The sequence below is a fragment of the Solanum lycopersicum genome, chromosome 12, assembly GCF_036512215.1.
Source record: "Solanum lycopersicum chromosome 12, SLM_r2.1".
NCBI lineage: Eukaryota > Viridiplantae > Streptophyta > Magnoliopsida > Solanales > Solanaceae > Solanum > Solanum lycopersicum.
Genome location: NC_090811.1, coordinates 52,405,890 through 52,428,842, shown reverse-complemented (window position 1 = coordinate 52,428,842; position 22,953 = coordinate 52,405,890). Strand labels below are relative to the sequence as shown.

General features: G+C 33.6%; 1 protein-coding gene and 1 long non-coding RNA gene across 4 annotated transcripts; one reads left to right on the top strand and one right to left on the bottom strand.

Annotated features, from left to right (window-relative positions):
* The first annotated feature begins 1,850 nt into the window (after window positions 1–1,850).
* Window positions 1,851–5,650, top strand: LOC101264297 (squamosa promoter-binding-like protein 6). 2 transcript variants are annotated; one of them, XM_004252201.5, is made up of 4 exons: window positions 1,851–2,669; window positions 2,753–2,889; window positions 3,514–4,349; window positions 4,640–5,001. In XM_004252201.5, the coding sequence occupies exons 1-3, from the start codon at window positions 2,254–2,256 to the stop codon at window positions 4,302–4,304; spliced, it is 1,344 nt and encodes a 447-aa protein (XP_004252249.1). In that variant the 5' UTR covers window positions 1,851–2,253; the 3' UTR covers window positions 4,305–4,349; window positions 4,640–5,001. The 2 variants fall into 2 exon arrangements, with proteins under 2 accessions (XP_004252249.1, XP_025884439.1); XM_026028654.2 differs by lacking the exon at window positions 4,640–5,001 and adding an exon at window positions 5,515–5,650 and having other exon boundaries at window positions 1,929–2,669.
* A 12,357-nt stretch (window positions 5,651–18,007) lies between these two features.
* LOC104644990 (uncharacterized) lies at window positions 18,008–20,706 on the bottom strand. 2 transcript variants are annotated; one of them, XR_002026277.3, is made up of 5 exons: window positions 20,448–20,706; window positions 19,179–19,221; window positions 18,967–19,046; window positions 18,835–18,876; window positions 18,008–18,653 (listed from the first exon to the last, which is right to left on the bottom strand). It is a non-coding gene; the product is annotated as an uncharacterized lncRNA (long non-coding RNA). The 2 variants fall into 2 exon arrangements; XR_738858.4 differs by having other exon boundaries at window positions 18,765–18,876; window positions 20,448–20,701.
* Window positions 20,707–22,953: the final 2,247 nt, after the last annotated feature.

Here is a 22,953-nt window from a genome sequence, read left to right as displayed (position 1 = left end):
ATTACGTACTTTTCATTAAGTTTGTTCACATTAATTATTCAAGTTATAAAATCTAAAAGGGAAAATGCATAAGTACCCCTAACCTATGTATGAAATCACAAAGACACACTTATACTATATCAAGGTCTGATACCCTCCCACCCCCCCTCCAACTTATTTTATAAATAATTTTCTACCCCTTTTCGACCCGCGTGACACTATCTTCTAGGCTAGCACGTGTTGATAATTTTTTCAAGCTATCTGGTTGATAAAGCCATGTAGGCCGAAAAAGAATAGAAAATTATTAATAAAATAAGTTCGGGGGAAGAGGGGTTAATAGGACCTTAGTATAGTATAAGTGTGTCTATGGAATTTCAGATATAGTTTGGGTGATACTTATGCATTTTCCCTATCTAAAATTACATATTGTTGGTCATCTCAATTAAGGTGTACTTGAACCAAGTCAACAAATTCAACCATACCGTTTTTAAGGGTAAACTATTAGGGTATGTCTGAAAAGTCATCAGGTAGTTGGAACTGGTGTAGTTACCAATGTAATAATTATCAGCCTAGTAATTACACTAACTTATTAGTTTGACACTATGTCATTACAAGTGTACGATTTGGTTGTACAAGTGTAATTATAAGGTTATATTAAGTTTAAAAATTAAAAAATATATTAAAAAAATAAGGGGTTTATAAATTAAAAAAAGAGATAAGTGTGAAAAACACAGTTAAACTATATCCTTTTTTTTGAGTTTCATACCTAAACTATTGAGAGTGTGAGTTTCATACCTAAACTATCATTTTTTAGTTTGAGAAACACACATCTCTCTTTTATACCACTCTCATCATGGTGTGTGTAATACATTCTCTTTTTTTATTTTAAATATTTCCACATCACACTCCACATGGACAAAATATTCAACCTTGACAAAAATTAAATAAATTATTCGTATTAGTTAAAATTTAAAACTAAAATATTATTATCCAAATAAATAATATAAAATATTTTTCTTACTCCACTCCATGACTTTCTCTCACCTCCCCCACCCCGGCCATTTTTTTTGTTAAATTTCTTTTGTAAAAGTATTTAATTTTTTTACTTCATCTCCTCCTCCCCACCCCACCACTTCAAATACTAATTTAGATATTTTTTAAAAAAATTATTCTACCCTCCCCATCTAACCCTCTGTTTTCAATTTTTTTTCTCATTTAGTACATACCAAAAATATCTTTTACTTGCCGCCGTAACATTTTTTAAATTTTTTAAATTTACTTATGTTATATTCGTACACTAGTAGAATTTTTTAACAATATATGTATGTGCATATCTAACACAAACGAGAAAAATGTAAAAATAAAAATAAAAATTAGGAACGGAGGGTTAAATACAATGGGATATAATTTTTATTTTTAAGAAATAAGATAATATCAAAGAAAAAATTAGGGGAGGGGGGAGGGGGGGTGAAGTATAAAAATTTTATAAAAAGATTTTGTTGCACGAGGAGGTGGTGGAGTGGGGTAAAAAAAATAATTTAAATTTTTTATTATTTTAAAAAAAAATTATTGATAGTAATACCTTAGTTTTAATTTTTTTAATTAATATTAATATTTTATTATTTAATTTTTGAGGTGAAATTTTTTATACATGTGAAATATGATGTGTCGTTATTTCAAATAAAAGAGAGAGTACATTATGCACATCACTAGGTTGTGTTTCTCAAACTAAAAAATAATTGTTTAGATTTGAAACTCACCCTCTCAATAGTTTAGATATGAAACTCCAAAAAAGTTAGTTTAAATGTATTTTTTTTCGTAGAAATTGGAGTTTATCCTCATTGGTAAGGAAAGTAGCAAAAGCAAGACTCACCCACTCTTGGGGCTACACTTTTATGGTTTTTCCTTGAGTGGTCTCTTCATGAGCTACAAATCACCTCATAATTTGTGGTAACCCCACTCTCCCAACCCTCTCTTTTCTACATCAACATTAATAACTATGAGTTTGGCAGCTTTCTATTTTGTATTTTTAGTAAGTGGACCACTTTTTTTCTCACTAACTATAGCTATCCTTCCATACTTGCTTTGCTTCCAATAAGGAGGCACGTATTTAACTTGTACACTACTTTCTTTTTCAACAATCTTGAAAAAGTTGTTGAATTTTCTTCACAGCTGCAAAATATGGTAGTTTATTTGTGATGTTGTTCACGGGTTTTGTGGATTATATGGATCGGAGTTGAAAAATAATATCGAATTTGAAAAATAAAAATAAAAATGGAGTCTTGGAGCTATGTCTCTGGGGGTAAGGGTTTTGTGTCTGAGGAATCTGTTTCTGTTGATGATGGAATAACCCCATGCAGCTGGAGTCAACAAGGAGTAAAAGTGGGTTCTCAAATTAGAGATGCTTTTGGTGGGGAAGATGAGTCTAGTTCCAAGCACTCAAGTTCATCATTTATTGATTTGAAGCTTGGTAGAGGAAGATTTCTGGATGTGAAGAATTTCAGTTTGTCTTCAACTAAGAGAAATAGAGCTGGTGGTTTGAACTCATTTTGCCAAGTTCAAGGTTGTGGAAAGGATTTAACTTCCTGCAAGGACTACCACAAGAGGCATAAAGTATGTGAGATTCACTCAAAGACTGCTAAGGTCATTGTAAATGGCATTCAACAGAGGTTTTGTCAGCAATGTAGCAGGTTAATCTCTTCTCTTTTAAGTCAAAATATTTATGTTCTGTGGCTATTTATAATGGATATAATTCTTGGTTCTCAACTTGTAGGTTCCATTTGCTAGCTGAATTTGATGATGGAAAACGCAGCTGCCGCAAACGTCTTGCTGGTCATAATGAGCGGAGAAGGAAGCCTCACACTGGTCTGCACTCTGGCAGAGCAGGAAAGCACTTCCAACCATATTCTGGTAAAAAAAAAAAATACATCTTATCTCCCTCTCTCTAGGAAGATGCTTGACTATTAGGATTTTACAGGTTTACCTTGTTGCATTCAATGTCTCAGATGATGCATCCAGTCATAATATCCTGATCAATAGCTTTTCTTACCAGCAATTGCTTCCTAGAATTACATGCTTCTTGTAACGGAAAATGTTGAACTATCTCGATAAGGCATGTTCTTGACATCATAATTATATGCATAATAGTTTGTTGTCTTTTTATGTTTTAAAATAGGTAAAAATGTGAACAAGGTATGAGTAATTATCTATAGGGCTAAGGTGCTTCTATGGATTCCTCTGCATCACTTGTTTAATGCGTAAAGGGAATTGTCATTGAGGTTTGGATCTGAAGGAAAATGGGGAACTAGTAGTGCATAGCTGCATAGAGACCAGGATGTGTCCCTTCAGATATCTGTACTATTATGTATCATTTGTATTTCGTTGATTTGTTTCCCACCTCTTACCATTGGTAATACTTTGGTACTCTTGTGTTTCAAAGGAAAATTTGGTCAACCAGGCTTTCAGTGCTTACTTCTGTGACACATTTTGGGGAAATGTATATGCTGTTTTGGTAACACTCTTTAGGTTCTGCAGGTACGAGGTTTCAAGGTAGCTCCTTTGTGACATCCTCCTTCATTTGCCAGGATATACTTGGCGGCAGTCTTCTTCATCAACCAAAACATGATATGCATGACTGGTATAAGAATGTAAAGGTCGAACATTGTTCTGATTACAGTCCTGAACTCACCATGCCTTTTACAAATAAACACTCACAACCTAGACCCCTTTTCACTTCATACCATACTGACAAACACTGTCCAGCTCTCCATGATGAAGGAATAACAACTATAACTAGAAGCAAAAATAATGAAAGTAGCAACTCATATCTGAATGACATTGGAGGCTCAGATTTTGTTTCCCGTTCTCTGTTCCACAGCACCTCAATAGGGAGCGATGTCTTGAATGTTATGGACTCGGACTCTCCTTTTCAAGGGATATCAAACTCTGGCTGTGCTCTCTCTCTTCTGTCATCTCAATCACAGGACTCGTCAAATTATTCATCTGTAGTTCCTCCTAGTGCTCACCACCTTATTACACCTCGCAGTTACAACCATTACAACATGACACAGACATCTGAATGTTTCCCAGAAGCTAGCCCAAAGGGTTCAACAAGTACAGTGTCCACTATTTATAATTTATCTGAAGTAATTTCTGCAAAGGGTCAATTGGAACACATACTAAGAAACAATTGTGGAAGTCTTCAAGGATCAGATTATGTGAACACCAAGAATCTACTTTCTTGTGAAGATGGTACCACTATTGATTTGCTTCAGTTGTCGTCGCAGCTTCATCAAGTGGAGCATCAAAGACGTTCCATGAAATGAAGTAGGATGGCGACACTTTTTCCAGCCTCGGAATCATTTGAGCAGGTAACTAAATAATGTGGGTACCACAATGAGACTTCTATTATGTTTCCGAGTGAAGTATGTAAGATTTCCCTTTCCCTAGGTGATAATTTGGAATACCAGTAACTGACTAATATCAGGTAAACCAGTAAATTGAAGATAGATCATCCTTGCAGTGCCGCTTCTAATGAGGCTAGGTTTAATAGGAGCAAGTTTCTGACTCCTATGCTGAGCAAACAAGGCTGATCAGACTTGTTGCTTATTTACTAAACCTATTTTGGTCATCTGTTGAGTTTCTTAATTTGTGTTTGTAGGTTTATCAATGATAGTAATACAACATCAAGCGTTTCAGAAAATTCTCTCTGGTTCCGGGGCTTGGCAGTTTGCTCATGTGTGAGGAATATGATAGATTTACCACCTGTTGCCAGTAGTTGCATTATATGGACATGCCACAAACCTCTATTTAACACCTTGTAGGTCTGGATGAAAAGGACTTGTTTAGGCTCAGCGATGAAGTTTCAGGGCTAATTTTTCCTTGTGAACGTTTATATCCTGCTATTTGTATTGGACATCCCATATAAAGGCACATGTTCTTTGTGGCAAGAAGACTTGGTCATAAGAGTGCAACTACTATGCAGCTAGGATTTAATTTTTATTGCAAAATTTTCTTGATTTACTTGTTCCTTTTCTCTTTTCCTCTTATTTTGCGCATAGTTTCTACTTGTGAGGAGGATGGGGAAGGGGTGGGGGTGGGGTGGGGGGGGACAACAGAATGTTCTGATAACAAATTACATGGGCAATAGATCTTCAGGATATGATGTGATTTTAAAGCAATAAATCTTCTTTGCATGAACAACATACTCAATGTAATATCACAAGTGGGGTCTGGGGGAGAGTGGGTGTACACAGACTTTATCTCTATCTTTGTAGGGTATGTTGGTATATATCTATGTCTACTAATTGCCATTTGTTCCTTGGGTATTTCATATTACGCAAACTCTCTCCTTGCAAATTAGTACTTCGTATGTCTAAGATCTTCCTCAAAATCTGTCATCTATGTGAAGACCTAGATTAGCTTGCTATAAACATCTCTACCTAATCATGTATTCTAGTTCATCTTGTCCTCCGTTTGCTACAGTGCTTTTATCAGATCGTAACAGATTTGTTTGATAAAAGTTGATATTTGCAGATACAACTGTATGTATGGACTATAGTTCATATTGAAGTCTCTGCTGACATGCATTTCCAGCTAAGAGAAGTTGAATTTGTAGGAAGGACACGTTAAAAACCTTGACTCCTATTGATTGTTTTTTCTTCATGTGTTGTTGACAAGTACCCATTGTTGTCTACCTTATTATTTTGTCATGGACTAGTTGATCACAATATTTCATGAACAAGCTAGTAAGTAAATGTGTTTATTCATTTCAAACAAACATATGAATGTGTTGTTGGGCCAAGGTAGCCCTAAGATTTGCTTATATGGTGCGATATTTTTTGTTTTGGGTCAAACATGCATGGTTTTCTCAAAAGAATCTTAGACCTTACGTGTAGGTTTTTTTGTTTTATTTTTCGATGAGGGATTTACTTCACACACCTGAAAATCCCCTCCTTTGAACCAAATTTTACATATCATCTTCATTTATAGGCTAATTTGGAGATTAATTGTGCACCCACAACATCTTCAGAGTATTTATGGCCAAAAGAGTATGTCGCTACTTTGTTGTGTAAGCGCTTTCCAAATTTGTAACGGATATAATTGAACGAAGGACGATGCCTCCACCTACACGCACTGTGTTTGCTGATTTCGATTTTTTGGGAAGGAGATGAGCGCCTATGCTGATGAATTCTGTTGTATAGATATTGTTGTTGTATGGCTCGATTTCTGCTTAATTGAAATTCAGAATTGGGCTGAGATTGGAACTGATTTGGGCTAAAAACAAATGGAGGTTAGGAATTCAATTTACAAAATGGCCATATACATTGCAAACTTGGCCAATTGTATTAAATTTAATTTAGTTGGTGAGTTCATCTAAATATTAAATATGACATATTAATTAATGAAATTCTTAATTTTAAGAAAATAAAATATAAAATAATTAACTTAATTATAAATCAATTAACTCAAAATATAAACTATTGATTAACTAAACTTTATACGATGTTGCTACATCTTCATGTTTAACACTAGCCTAGAGAGAGCAGTATTTAAGAAATACGATATACTATAGTCAAACATAGCATTGTAACATATGATTTGTTGACTCATTCATTTGATGATATATGAGAAGATAATTTTTTTTAGTGATCGAGCATAGCATTGTAACTTGCTCATAAAATATTTCAAGACGTGCATCTAAGCAAATTGTTAGCTCACCATTTTATATGTTAGACTAATTGAGAAGCTAATAATTTAGTGGCTCCTTTTCCTGTTTCGACTAAGCAGAAAAACGATATAGATAGCTGGCATGTCTCTTAGTGTTATTTAATAAATGGATCAACAGAAATTGCATAAGACAAGTAGTTTGATATGACTAGAAATCAGGCACATCCAACTTGTATTGTTTTCTTCTTTGGTAGGGCTTGGATGTCATGACTAGTAGACAACCATTATAGGAATTGATAATGCTCAATGATGAACAAGCTGGATGGAAGGAATGTTGTGTTGTACTAAATGCTAATAATAATGAAGACGAAGGGATTTTACATTTTTTGTTCCGCAAATCTAAATAACGAGGTTGAAGACTTCTCACCACCAGAAGATGAGCCCTAGTGAAGACTTCTCACAACTAGACGATGAGTCTTAATGAAGACTTCTCACCACCAGAAACTGAGATCCGGTGAACGCCGATAAACCAATAACTCAGAAACAATAAAAGAAGAGGATGTTTTCCTCTAAAAAATTCTTAAACTTGAAATGCTCTTCTAAATATCCAAGACCCCTATTTCTCGATGAAGAATTCTATATTTCTTTATTGTCCAAATCCCTCCTTAACAGTGAAGACACCAAGGAGGGGTAATTAGGTCATATATTTTCATAATTGAACCAAACATAAGTTTTCCCTCAACTTTCAAATGAAATGGATAATTATGACATTATGATGGAATCATTGATGCAGTGAACAATACTTACTTATTCAATTTTTAAAAATTCAAAGGGGAAAATCAATTAGTGCTTGACCAAAATGGATTGATTTAGAACAAAAAAAGGATATTTAAAGAGAGAAGTAAACTGAGATCATGAATTATACACCAGTAAAATTAAAATTTCTTAGGAGACAAATTTAAAATAAAAAAATGTTATTATGACCAGTTAATGCTAACCATAATACTTGTCATACTGAACGCACTTAAAGATAAACATAAATAGTGTATAGATTATTCATCCTATTTTGAACAAACTAAACTCAAATGAAATAATGAAACAGTGAGAATAGATCAAAACTTCAAAGAAACAAAACATCTCCTCCAAAAACTCTCCATTAACACCATTTTCTTTCTATATTTAAGACATAAAGATTTTAGTGTCAAATCAACATAGAACGAACTACATAAAAATACATTGAACATGAGAATGATATATATAGATTCTATATTTGAATAACTGATGATGTCATTTAAATATCTTTCTCTATGTGAAGATCATGAAAATTTAAGATTTCAATTGATGATAAAATAAGTTGTTATTAAAGTGTTGGTGTTGCATTGAGTCAAATTAGGTTTTAATGAAATTGCCAGCAGCTTGTAGACAAGGTACCAAAAGAGAAAAGTTTGAAAATAAAAATTGTCTCTCTTGAACAAAGATTCATCAATATAGAAGAAGAAGGGTTTGAAGCAAAGCAAAATTATTGTATGTTTCATTAGTAATTCTAATTAAATAGTAAGAAGAGAGAGCTAACCATCATGAATGATAAACCACATTTCTCATTCCTACGAGTTGATTTCGAGATTACATATAAATTATTCAATCAATCAACTAAACTCCCAACCTAAGTCAGTCAAATTGAAAAAAAAATTACATGAATACAAGCAGTGGCACACGAAAATGGATTCACAAAGCATAACAGTGCCTCTCCTCATCATTCTCGCCACCGTCATCTTCGCCATTGTCTTGTTGCATACCCACAAAAAAACTTGATTTCTTTTATCAAAGAAGAAGTAAAATTGAGAGGGAAATTAAGAAATTCACTATTTAGAGATTTAAGACCCATATTCATCGCCTTATTGTATTGCTTCTAAGTAATGTTATTAAAGAGAGAATGAGAGAATGGTGGTGAAGAAGAGAACAGAGTCATTTGGGATGAAAACTAAAATATCAAAATAATAAGGTGGAATGACCTAAGAGACCCATGTACTTAACTTTATTTGTCAATTGAACTCTCATACTTATTACTTTGTCAACTAGACCTTTAAATCCATCAGAACACAACATTTTAAGCTCTTTTCTCCTCCGGTTAGTGTGTGTAATCAACATAATTACACGTGGAATTCCACCTATTTTTAGTGCCACGTACGAAATTTACTGCTACAAAAAATAAAAAATCAGATATATCTAATTTATAATTTCTTAAACTTTTCAAATGATCATCTTCTTCATATTTGGTCACAATAGAGCACTAAATTTATAGCCTTTAGATCAAATTCTTCTCGATTTAACTTGTATATTTAACTACAAGTTTACCAATACAAACTCAATGAACCCCAGTCATAATTTTTAATTAATTTTACAATTCACAAGACTCATGTATTATCTTTTTAGATTTTTAAAGCTTATCAATGGAGTTTTAAAAACTTCAATAGTCACTATAATCATTCACATTATCCGCATCTCCTAGTTGAAACAATCTAATAAAATAATAATACTAAAATATTTCATACCTAAAAACGAAAATTTTAGAAAAAGATGAGGCTACTGGTTTGTATGAAAAAAGAAGAGGCAGAGAAGAGTGAATTTTGGGCCGGAGAAAGAAGGATGGGCTGGGTTGTGGTGAGGGTTAGAGGAGAGAGGGTTGGTGGAGAAGAAGAAAGTTGTTGGTGGGTGAAGGAGGGTCGAAGAAGATGGATCATATTTTTTAGTTTTGTTAAATTGATTTTTTAAAAAAGTAAAATATTATTTTAACTCGCTTTCATGCGCGTGTAATCACACATATTTCCAACTCACCAGTATTAATGTCACATAAGCTCGGTCAATGTCAGATGGATTTAAAATATTGAGTTTTGATGAGTTTAAGGGTTTGGTTGGTAAAGTGATATGAGTAGTAGGGTTCAACTGATAAACAGAGCCAAGTATAAGGGTCTCTCGGGTCATTCTGCCAAACAATAAAAAAAATTAATGATGTGTCGTTCTTTATGGGGTCTAGCGATGACCGACATAAATAAAAGAGTTGTTATTTTATTGACACGTGACATTCTTTTGTAGGGTTCTTATTATGGACCTTAAGATGATGTGATGTATATTCAAGGTTAAAAATAAAAGAGATTAGATTTCAAATTAAGACATGGTCAGATCAATTTTAATTATGGTCAATTTTCATTAAGAACGTAACCAAATTTACTAAATTAGGCTAGTATTTAAAGAAGATTGATTAACAAGCTTCTCAATATAAACGAAATAAAATACAAACCTTAAAAAACGAAAAATTTTAGAAGAAGTTGAGGCTACTGGTTTGTATGAAAAAAGAAGAGGCAGAAAACAATGAATTTTGGGCTGGAGAAAGAACGATGGGCTGGGTTGTGGTGAGAGTTAGAGGAGAGAGGGTTGGTGGAGAAGAAGAAAGTTGTTGGTGGGTGAAGGAGGGTCGAAGAAGATGGATCATATTTTTTAGTTTTGTTAAATTGATTTTTTAAAGGTAAAATATTGTTTTAACTTGCTTTCAAGCGCGTGTAATCACACATATTTTCAACTCACCAGTATTAATGTCACATAAACTCGGTCAATGGTCAGATGGATTTAAAATATTGAGTTTTGATGATTTTAAGGGTTTGGTTGGTAAAGTGATGAGTAGTAGAGTTCAATTGACAAACGGAGCCAAGTACAATTGTCTCTCATGTCATTCTGCCAAACAATAATAAAAAAATTAATGATGTGGCGTTCTTTATGGGGTCTAGCGATAATAGACATAAACAAAAGAGTTCTTATTTTATTGACACGTGACATTCTTTTGTAGGGTTCTTATTGTGGACCTTAAGAGGATGTGATGCATATTCAAGCTTTACAATAAAAGAGGTTAGATTTCAAATTAAGACATGGTCAGATCAGTTTCAATTATGGTCAATTCTCATTAAGAACGTAACCAAATTTACTAAATTAGGCTAGGATATAAAGAAAATTGATTAACAAGCTTCTTAATATAAACGAAATAAAATATAAATCTTAAAACGAAAATTTTAGAAGAAGTTGAGGCTACTGATTTGTATGAAAAAAGAAAAGGCAGAGAAGAGTGAATTTTGGGTTGAAGAAATAAGGATGGGCTGGGTTATTGTGAGGGTTAGAGGAGAGAGGGCTGGTGGAGAAGAAGAAAGTTGTGGGTAGGTGAAGGAGGGTCGAAGAAGATGGATCATATTTTTTAGGGCGGAATGGTCTGGTGGACACTTGTACTTGTATAAGTTTGTATTGTGAATCCTTCTACTTAACAATTTATCAACTAAACCCTTAAACTCAATAAAATACCATATATCAAACCCCTCTCACCATTGACCAGGCTGATATGACATTAAAATGGTTGAGTTGGCCTTAGAGAGTGGCTACACGTGTGTGAAGGCGAATGAACTGCATTTAAATTCAAAAAATATTTTAAAGTAAAATATTCAATTAAAAAGATTAAAAACTAAAATAATAAATTTTTTAAAAAAATTACTTTAGAAAAGGTCATCCTCTTCCTCAACTCCAACCGTCATCCCCATTCTTGCCCCCATCCTTCTACACTTCTTATCAACTTTAGCAGGATATTGACACCTCATTCTCATCATATACAAGTTGTTTGTCATTACTGAAGGGAGAAAGCGACGATTTTATGGTGATGCTCTTCGCCTCGTCGGAGTCTACTAATTCAAAGTGGAGTAAGAAAGAGGCGACACTGATCATTTTTCACTAGATCGGGAGGCGGCGAAGGGGTTTATTGGTACGACGGAGAGGACGAAGAAGAGAGACGGCCCATGGTGGCTCGCAGGGGTCGCCGATTACTAATTTTGTGGAGGTTGGAGAAAGAGGAAAGGAAAATAAAGAGGTTGGCAATGGAGATGGAGACCTACAGGTCTTGCTGGCAAGAAAAGTGGTGGCAGCGACGACTTCGCCAGTGAATTCAGATGTACACTGTTAAAGAGGTGTGGAGTCCTAAAATTTAATAAATTTAAAATTTATTATTTTATGTTTTATTTAATAAAACTTTGTTTCATAATTTTTAAAAATAAATAATAAAGATAATTATGACATGTAATTAATTTATATAACATGAATATGACATGTCATCTATTCAAGGAGAGTGAATTACACACATGACGAGAGGGGTTTGAAAATACTCGTTTGATTGAGTTTAAGGGTTAACTTGGTAAATAGTTAAGTAAAAGGGTTTACAACACAAACACATACAAGTACAGGGGTCTACCAGACCATTTCGCCTATTGATTAGTTTTGTTAAATTGATTTTTTTAAAAGTAAAATATTGTTTTAACTTGCTTTCAAGCGCGTGTAATTACGCATATTTCCAACTTACCAGTATTAATGTCACTTAAGCTCGGTCAATCGTCAGATAGATTTAGAAAATTGAGTTTTGATGAATTTAAGGGTTTGCTTGGTAAAGTGATGAGTAGTAGGGTTCAATTGACCAACGGAGCAAAGTACAAGGGTCTCTCAGGTCATTCTGTAAAACAATAATAAAAAAATTGATGATGTGGCGTTCTTTATGGGGTCTAGCGATAACCGACATAAACAAAAGAGTTGTTATTTTATTGACACGTGACATTCTTTTGTAGGATTCTTATTATGGACCTTAAGAGGATGTGATGTATATTCAAGGTTTACACTAAAAGAGGTTAGATTTCAAATTAAGACATGGTCAGATCAATTTCAATTATGGTCAATTCTCATTAAGAGCGTAACCAAATCTACTAAATTAGGCTAGGATTTAAAGAAGATTGATTAACAAGATTCTTAATATAAACGAAATAAAAAATAAACCCTAAAAACAAAAAATTTAGAAGAAGTTGAGGCTACTGTTTTTTATGAAAAGAGAATAGGCAGAGAACAGTGAATTTTGGGGCGGAAAAAGAAGGATGGGCTGGGTTGTGGTGAGGGTTAGAGGAGATAGGGCTGGTGGAGAAGAAGAAAGTTGTGGGTTGGTGAAGGAGGGTCGAAGAAGATGGATCATATTTTTTAGTTTTGTTAAATTGATTTTTTAAAAAGTAAAATATTGTTTTAACTCACTTTTAAGCGTGTTTAATCACACATATTTTCAACTCATCAGTATTAATGTCACATTAGCTCGGTCAATGGTCAGTTGGATTTAAAATATTGAGTTTTGATGAGTTTAAGGGTTTGGTTGGTAAAATGATGAGTAGTAGGGTTCAATTGACAAACGGAGCCAAGTACAAGGGTTTCTCAGGTCATTCGGTCTAACAGTGATAGTAAATTGATGATGTGGCGTTCTTTATGGGGTCTAGCGAAGACTGACATAAACAAAAGAGTTGTTATTTTATTGACACGTGACATTCTTTTGTAGGGTTCTTATTATGGACCTTAAGAGGATGTTATTTTTGTATATTCAAGGTTTACAATAAAAGAGGTTGATTTCAAATTAAGACATTGTCGGATCAGTTTTAACTATGGTCAATTCTCATTAAGAACGTAACCAAATCTACTAAATTAGGCTAGGATATAAAGAAGATTGATTAACAAGCTTCTTAATCTAAACGAAATAAAACAATTATGAACTAATTAATTCAAAAATAAATCTATGAACACTAATTTAACAAAATATTTGAGTGAAACAAAATCTTTTTTTAGACGATTTTTGAATATTTATAAAATGTTGTAATTAATAATATACATAATTATATAAAATCATACACATTATTTAAAAATCATAAAAAGTGACAAAACTAGTTTTAAATAGCTAGAAAAACATGGTGAATTTTATAAAATTAGTTATTTCAAAGTGTATGCAATTTCAGAAACTTGATGATTAATCTACATTGTGGAGGGTCAAATTGGGTGTCGACGATAAGGTACAAAGTTCTTTAACTACTTTCAAGCTTCTTAGTTGCCTACTTTTACTTCCAGATTCAAAAACTTTCTTAATAATAAAAAAAGTATTGCTAATGTGACTCATTAGAATCAAGTTTCACTTCATATCTTAACATAATTATTTGAGATAAGTATTGAAAACACCCCTAAACTTGACCTGAATTATTACTTTAGGTCTTCAACTACTGACAATCTTCAAAATACTCATCTACTTGATTAGGTGAATTTAAAAACACCACTTTTATGCAACATGCATACATATGAAATTTTTTGTTGACGTGCACACATAGATATATGTAACAAAAAAATATTTGAAGAACATTTAAATAATTAAATGTTAAGAATTCAGCAATTTAAGAAAATAAAAATACTTCTTTCTTTTTTAAAATTTATTTTTTCTTATCACCCCACACCATCCTTTATCCAATAGCCCGCCTCACACCTCACTACCCACTCATCCCAAAAATAAAATCTTTTATTTCTTTCGAAGGAGAGAGGGATGAAATAAGAAAAAAATGTATATATTATCTTAAAAGCAAAAAATGGAGGGGGGGGGGGGAGTCGGGGTAGTTGGTGGTGTTGGATAAAATGTTTTTCTATAAAAAAGAACTTCTAAATTATTTTTTTTGGGGTGGCTGGGGGGTGAGGGGAGGGGTTGCGATACCTAGGCAGGAATGATGTGAGGTAAGAAAAAAATTATTTAATTCTTAAAAAAATCTTCTTTACTAAATTTTAGCATTAAATTATTTTTGGACTCTATATATCTATATGTACGCCAGCTCAATAGAAAATTTCATATATAAGCATGCGTGGATGACATATGACAATAAATGATTTTTCTACTTAAACTCTTCGTTAGTACAATGTAAGACTTTCTTCAAGGTTTAAATATATACCATTTCAATTAATAAATGTATGAAAGAAAAGCTAAAGAGACACTAATAAATGGGGAAAAACTATATAAACGCAATAAATAATTTCATTTCCCTCAAGTTTTGATGTGATCATCTTTATGACTTAAACTAAATCTTTGTTTAGATTATCCAATATTCTCAATGTTATGGGTCATTAGTTATTTAGCTTAAGAAGATGCACATGGTATATACACTTTATTACTTTAAGACTTAAACTAAATCTTCGTTTAGATTATCCAATATCCTCAAAGTTAAGGGTCATTAGTTATTTAGCTGAAGAAGATGCACATGGATACACTTTATTACTTTGTGCTACAACTTAAAAGTTAACACGTTGTATTAGTTTAGCATATAGTATTTAATTTACTCATTCAAATATTCTATTTGAAATTTAGTCAATTGTTTTACTGGTTCTTGATAGTTGTAAATCCCTGCTTTTCCCTTTTGCATTAGTTTTGTATAAAATGATGAGTCCATGGGAAAACTCTCTTTTATTGGCACGAAATATAGACTATTAGATTAAGGTGTAAACCTATCAATTCATAAAAGGTTTCAATTCGAGTGATAGCCCATATAGGTGAGGCGGAAAAGAGTGAAATCTCATCATTTGTTAGACTAAAAGATTAAATTTCAAAATAAGTGAGCTATTAAAATGAAATATTGAAATAGTGAGAATAGATAAAAAAAAAATTAAAATAAACAAGAAATCCCCTCCAATACTCTCCATTAACACTATTTTCTTTCTATATTTGAGACATAAAGATTTTAGTGTCAAATCAACATAGGGAACAACATAAAAACACATTGAACATGGGAAATAATATGTATAGATTCTATATTTGGATAACTGATCGTGACATTCAAATATCTTTCTCTATGTGAAAAGCATGAAATTTAATTTTTCAATCGATGATAAACTAAGTTGTTATTAAGGTGTTGGTGTTCCACTGATTCAAAATAGGTTTTTATGAAATTGCCAACAGATAAGGTACCAAAAGAGAAAATTTAGAAAATAAAAATTTTCTCTCTTGAACACAATTTCATCAATAAACAAGAAGAAGGGTTTGAAGCAAAGCAAAAGTGTATACTTCATTACTAGTTCTAGACAGTAACAAGAGAGAGAGCTAACCATCATGACTAATATAATAAAGTCCCCTTTCCTCAACTGATGATAGCCAGATCTGAGGTTAATTTTTGAAAAATAAGTGATACCTGAAGTTGATCGAAGATATCATCAAGTCTTGAAAGTGGATACTTATTCTTTATAATAACCTTGTTCAACTGACGGTAATCTATACATATTTTAAGAGAACCATTTTTCTTTTTCACAAATAAGATCGGAGCGTCCCAAGATAGGACACTTAGTTGAAGAATTTCAACTACTCTTATAACTCTTTCAACACTTCTGATGTCATTCAATATGGAGGGATAGAGATAGGACGAGTGTCGGGAAGAATATCCACTACTAAAAAAATAGTAAAAAGAGACTTATAAAAGAGACCTCATGAGGTCTCTTTTCGGAAAAAAGAGACCAAAATAGAGACCTCAACGGTAGATCACTATAATGTAGGTTACTTTTAAGTAGAGACCTCAAGAGGTCGCCGAATAGAGACCTCACAAGGTCATCAATAATTTGTCCAATTTTTTTTTAAAAGAGAGACCTCATGAGGTTGCAATTTTATAATTTACTTTTTTTTAAATTTTTTAATAAAGGTGGCTTTATGAGGTCAATATTATATTATTTATTTTTATTTTATATTTACAAAATGAGACCTCGTGAAGTCTCTTTACTGCATTTCCAAAAAATAAAATGCTGAATAGAGACCTCACGAGGTCTCTTTCTTGATGCAAAAAGAGACAACATGAGGTCTCTTTACTGCATTGGTACAAAATAAAATGTTGAATGGAGACCTCATTTATGAAAATAAGATGCAGAAAAGAGACCTCAGAGGTCTCTTTATTGAAATTTCTGGAAAATAATATGCAAAAAAAAAGACCTCATGAGGTCACTTTTCTTGAAAAAAAACTGGCAGTTAATTGTCATTTCAGCAACTTTTCTTCACCTGTCATATTAATTTAGTACCTCTCTAATTAGCTAAATCAAGATCAAAGAGCTTCAAACAATCAACTGATGCAATACATTTACTAAATATTCTCTTATCAACTCAATTGCAACTGACCTTTAACGTAATTCGAAATTAAACAAAAATCATAATATCCATAAGTTATATATAATAGAATTTCAATGTTATCGTGCATTCACAAAACAAACAACTCCCATAACAAAATTATAAAGTAAAGAACTTAGATTATCTATCACAACTCTAAACTTCACTAATGTGGTAGTGTGTCTGCCACATGATCATCATCTTCTTCATTACTAGTAGACTCATCTGTCATATTTCTTTGTTGATCATACACTGAATATCGAGTAGGTTGAGTTTGAGGGGGTAGAGTAGGGAAAGTGATATCACTGGAACAAGGGGTAATCCCTCCTGAAGCAAGTAATACATCGAATTAAGACTTAAGACCCGCAAACTCTAAGTCCCTTCGCCTTTCCCTAGCCCGCGAGTCTTCGACTTGGCTAGATAGCTCATCAATCTTTTGCTCCATAGCCAAATTTTTCTTCATTCATCATCATAGGAACTATTTAGACCTTCAAACTCAGAAGAAAATTCACGAAATGTTTGTTGCGGCATTCCTTAGGCATACTGATACGCTCAAACTTACTTCTCAAATAAGAAGTAAAGCGGTCGTGTCAAGTAAATAACCCAACTAGTGAGGTTGGGATCGTTCCCACGAGGAAATAGTCTAGACTTAACTTCAACCTATTATTACTATCGTTTGGTCAATAACTTCCTTGGAATGTAAAAATATAAAAAGGGGGGTTCTATCTCTAAATAAGTGAAAATAATCAACGAACTTGAAAGAGACACTTAACAGCTTTTAATGTTGGGTTTTAATCAATTAATCAAAGTAAATAGGGTTTAAGTGTTCCCCACAGGTTCATAACTTGATAACTCTGACTATAACAATTCTTTCCTAGTATCTTGCATGCAAAGTGATAAGTTATGTATTTCTAAATCCTTGGTCCGGCATCTAGAAAATCTCACTCAGCAACTTGGTCCGGCTATTTGTGTTGCTATCCTAAACCTTATCCTTACCTCATATTAAGCATCGTATTCAATATTTGACTAAGTTATTACCTCGTACCAATCAATACTAGCCTATTAGATAGTATACACTAAATCTATGTTAATAATTCTTTTCCTATTATCTACCTCTTTGGTCCGGCAAGTAGCATTAAGGCAAGTTCTAACGTTGGTCATCCGTTAAAAAGACTTCTAAACGAAAGAATTATTAATACATGCAAGACACTATTCTAGAATTGTTCTTTTAATTAGGGTTTATCTCATTATTTGCCTATGGTTCCCACAACCCTAGTTATGGAGTTTAGTTGCTCATAGCCATAAACACAATATTCAAATATATTAAATAAGAATTCATGTACTTACTTCAATGAGAAAGAATAAAGTCCGAAAGTTTGCTTGATTAATCACCAAAAATCACTTGTAAGAATCTCAAAATCTAACACTAATCAACAACCAAAAGTTCCAATAATCCAACAATCCAAAAGTCTAATAATATGGAGCCTAACAATACGGAGTCTAACCTCAAAAACGAGGTTTTTTTGAACTATTTATAAAAAATAAAAAACCTAATTAAACAAGGATTCTAATTGCTGGAAATCTGCCAAAACGCGGCTGGGTCGACGGACCTCGCGACGGACCGTCGTGGTCGCGACGGACCGTCTCCATCGTCCCATACTTAGCAATTTCTTCTGCTGCTCTCTTCAATCTCCTCGACGGCAAGTATGACGGACAGTCATAGGCACAACGGTCCGTCGAGGGTCTTCGTTTCAAAACACTTCAACTCTTGGAATCTGGGTATTGGGATCACTTCTCTGAACTTCATGACGAACCGTCATAGCCACGACGGACCGTCACAAGCTACGTAACCCCACACTTGGTCAGACTTTCCCATCTTCCTTCAGCAGCTTCTCTACGCTGCCACCTACGAATCGTCACAAGCACGACGGACCGTCATCAGCTCCTTAGGTGGTCTCTTCTGCATTTCTTCGCTCAAAATCTCCGCATTCAACTTTGGACAGATTTCCTGCAAAACAAAGAGAAACTCATATCAAAACTAGCACAAAAAGACTTTCGGACACACTAAACTTAAGGAAAAAATATTAATTATACCGTGAAACCACGGTATATCACATACCCATATCTACTCGACCCACCAATCAATTCCAACCACACTCTTTCATCTTGTTCTTGAGTAAGTGACATACCTCGATTTTCTTCTGGCTGAGTTTTTCGTAGATCCTCCAAAGCTTGAAGATATCGATTATAAATTGAATGGTATTAATATTAGAATATAAATTTAGAAAATAATTAACTACTATTTTAAATTAGAGGCTTACATAGGTCACTTCAGTTCACGGCTCAACCCACACGTCTGAATCTTTAGGATTTTTCTTCTTTCTTACAAAATCATAGTTCTCTGAACAGTTTGTCTTAAATGATATTAGTTCTAAATTTGCAGTAACATTCACAACATCTTAATGCCAAATTAACAAGTACAACTAACCTAACAGAAAGCATATCCATTTTTTATAACGAATTTATAACTAACCGGAAGAGTCGACCGCAAGGCTGGTAGTAAGAGCTGCCTGGATCTGCAAAAAAAACAAACAATAGCATCGTTAAAGATGATTCACCCTAAAACTCATTGATTCATTCAATTTAACAAACCCAATTTCGTTGTTATTTGTTGAAAACAAGTAGAGTTGGTGCTGGATTTGGGATGAGATTGTTTTACACACATTTTTTATTAGCTAAAGTTCAGAATTTCAGGGACAGTGCTCTGATGCAGTTTCAAAATTCTTGGTTGTTGCAATGACTATTCATCAAAACATTAATTCACCAAATATAGAAACAAGGTTTACTCATAATCATACTACTAATACAATGAAGCTATGTATCCAACTGTCACCTTATTCTTTTTAGGCTATTAATTCTTTACTTGTTATGGAGATAGATCTCCATCAAAGCGCCTAGCAATAAATGTCAAGCTATACCCGTTGTTGGATCTCACTCGGTATGTTGTTGAAGAGGGAAGATTGCTGATAATAATGATTTAAATAACAAATCAAATGCAATATGATAAACTAAGGCTACTTTTCAATTGCTAATGCAGCAAAAATTAAGCTATTTTACAGCACTGAACATTCTCATTTTCTCATATAAGAGATAAAACAAGACAGCACGCTATAATCTAAATCCTGCTGAATTTCTAAGTTTACCGACTTCCACAACTGAGATAATCCAACATTTCGAAACCATAGCTCCTACTAACAACTGATGTAACATTTAGGGACATCCCAAAAGGCTAAAATGACACCCTTTTTTTTCAACATCTTAAATTTCAGCCTTATAATTGACAAAATGATAATATCAGACACAGAGCCAGCAAATTGCTATAAACAACTACTTGTCCTATAAAAGACTCAAAACCAAGTTCTGCATAAATCAATAAATTGTTAACTCAATATAAAGTGACAATTTATCAAGCCAAGAATTGATAAGCAAATACAAACAAACATCAATATCTAAATGCAACAAAGAAATAACCACAGAACTAGTGTTTGTCCATAGATTTGAATTAATAAAAAAATCAAATTTATCTTCAAAATTTCACCCCCAGTAACAAAAGATCAATTTTTTTCAAGAAAACTACATGCCCAAATACAACTTTAAATTTTAAAAATCACAAATACAACCAAACAAGATCTTTAGTTTACTAGAAGAGGGATTTTTTTGTAAACAAAGAAAAAAAGAAAAGAGGGTGGGGAAGATGAAGATGAAGAGACAGAGAGTTTACTGTGAGTTTTTCCAGGTTCACCTTTATTTCAAGAGAAAGAAATAGACACAGAGGATTGAAGCGACGACGAAATCTTGGGCTTCAAACCGAGCAAGTTTCGATGGTGAAAACGAAAACTTCAACTGATGGTGAAAACTGAAGCTTCAAACCGAGCGATATCGAGTCTACACTGTGGAAGACGACTTAGGTTTTTTTTTTAGCTTCTAGCGGGAAGGAGATGACATAAATTAAAAAAACCTCTTATTTTAATTTAATAAAATTAGACACTCCATTATAAATTATTAATTAAAAAGTTTGACTTATAAAAGGGATATTATTTAACAGGAATATTATTTAACAAAATTGACTAATAAAAGGAACATTATTTAATAAATTTGACTAATAAAAGGAGACCTCACGAGGTATCTAAACTAAAATAATATATTTTAAATTAACAAATAATGACCTCATGAGGTTGCATACTTTATGGGAATCATATTGTTAAAAAAAATTATTGATACAAATAGCGACCTCATGAGGTCTCTTTTTAGTGACCTATTTTGGAGGTCTCCTTTTGCCCTTTTTTTTTTTAGTAGTGATCTATATCGAAGTATGTTTCTCTCTTAGGAGGGACTCCAGGAAAATCGTCTAGAAAGACCTCTGGAAACTCTCATCCTACTGGAACTGATTGAATAGAAGGTGTCTCAACACTAGAGTCGTTAACTCGGACTAAGTGATAGACACAACCCTTGCAAACTAACTTTCTCGCCATAAGAAAAGAAATAAAACAACCCTTAGGCACTGTTGAACTGCTATTCCACTCTATAACTGGCTCATTAGGAAACTCATACTTAATAACTCAAGTTCTACGATTAATTGAGGCATAATAGACATGAAGTCAATTCATACCTAGAATGACATCAAAATCTATCATGTCTAACTCAACTAAATCAGTCAAGGTGCTTTTGTGATTGATAGAAATGGTACAATCACGATAAACTCTCTCATCTAGAATACACTCACCAACAGGTGTAGAAACACTAAAGGACTCAAAAAGTTGCTTAGGAAGAATATCATAATTCATGGCAATGTAAGGATTCACAAAATATAGATTCATTCCTAGATCTAGCAAATCATAAACATCAAAAGTGAAGACTTTAATCATACTAGTGACAACATCTTGAGAATTCTCTTGCTAGCATAAAGGCGGTTCGCTCCTCCGCCTATCCCTAAAATAGCTCCTCTAGGTGCAGCTCTGTTTGGTGGAGCAACTAAAGAAGATTGAGCTCCATTGTACCTATTCCCATTACCTTGCTTGCTCTTAGGGCACTTTTTGGTAAAGTGATCCTCTTGACCACATTGAAACAACTAGTTGCCATCACGACAAGTACCTAGGTGGTTCTTACCACACTTAGCACATGTAAGAGCCTAATTACCTCCGTGTGTCACACTACCTTGCGATTGTGCAGGTCTAGCTTTGAAATTCTGTGAAATCTGACTATTGTACTTACATTTGTTCCTCGGTGTAGGTGAACTAGCAGATGATGGAGTAAGTCCTTTTGCTTTTGTTGAAACTATGAACAGTTGGCATTAATCTTCTGCTGCTCGGACTCATTCCGTGACATCTTAGCTTTCTTATTTCTGAACTTTTTCCTATCCCTCAACTTATCCTTTTCAACCTCCTGCACATGAATCATCAACATCTTTATGCCTATGTCTTCTATCAAAATAGATGTTTTTCCTTCCTTACTTGAAAGATGATCCAACCCAAGAACGGACAAACTCATCTTGCTCTTTATGTCAACAACCATCTCTCATGCAAAGTGAAAAAGTTGGGTTAACTTCAGACTATACTCATGAACACTGATCGATTCCTACTTGAGAGAGAGGAATTATCGTACCTTTGCTTGTCTTAGTTTCTGGGGAAATAAACACCCTAAGAAAGCATTCTCGAACACAACCAAAATTAACATCGTTGCACCCTCAACTCTACCTTTCTTACACTGGTCAGACCAGATTATAGCGACACTCTTCAGTTGATATGCATCTAGTTCTACTCTCTCAACATCAGCAACACACATAACCTCAAACACTTTATGTAGTTCCTCTACAAAGTTTTTTTGGATCCTGAGTGACACTTGAATCAATGAAGCTTGGAGAATTCATCCTTCAGAACTCAAGGATCTTAGAAGTATAAGTCATTTCCAATCGATTCTCTGTCCAACTTGATTGGTCACAACCTAACTCAAAATCGGATAGATTTATGGAACTCATCATTGGTGACCTCTCCTTGGAGTTGCACTTCAGGTGCATTAGGTACCCCTTGTTCCTCAACATTTCTCCTAGCAGGACGACCTCGAACAACTTTTCGTGGAGGAATAATATGAAATATACGTGCAAGCACAAGTTAAGCAGAAACATTCATAGAGATAAACTCTATCACACAAAATGAGTATGAAAAAAGTGATATAATTTCTAAATGTTGCAGCCTCCTAATTATATATGTGGCGCGGTTCATAGCGATAACTAGGACTCAAAATACACGACT

Excerpts from the sequence above, each read along its gene's own strand:
- LOC101264297 (XM_026028654.2), top strand. The coding sequence starts at position 2,254 with ATGGAGTCTTGGAGCTATGTCTCTGGGGGTAAGGGTTTTGTGTCTGAG. Across the intron at positions 2,670-2,752 it reads TTTTGTCAGCAATGTAGCAG|GTTCCATTTGCTAGCTGAAT; the intron begins GTTAATCTCTTC and ends CTCAACTTGTAG. Across the intron at positions 2,890-3,513 it reads GCACTTCCAACCATATTCTG|GTACGAGGTTTCAAGGTAGC; the intron begins GTAAAAAAAAAA and ends TAGGTTCTGCAG.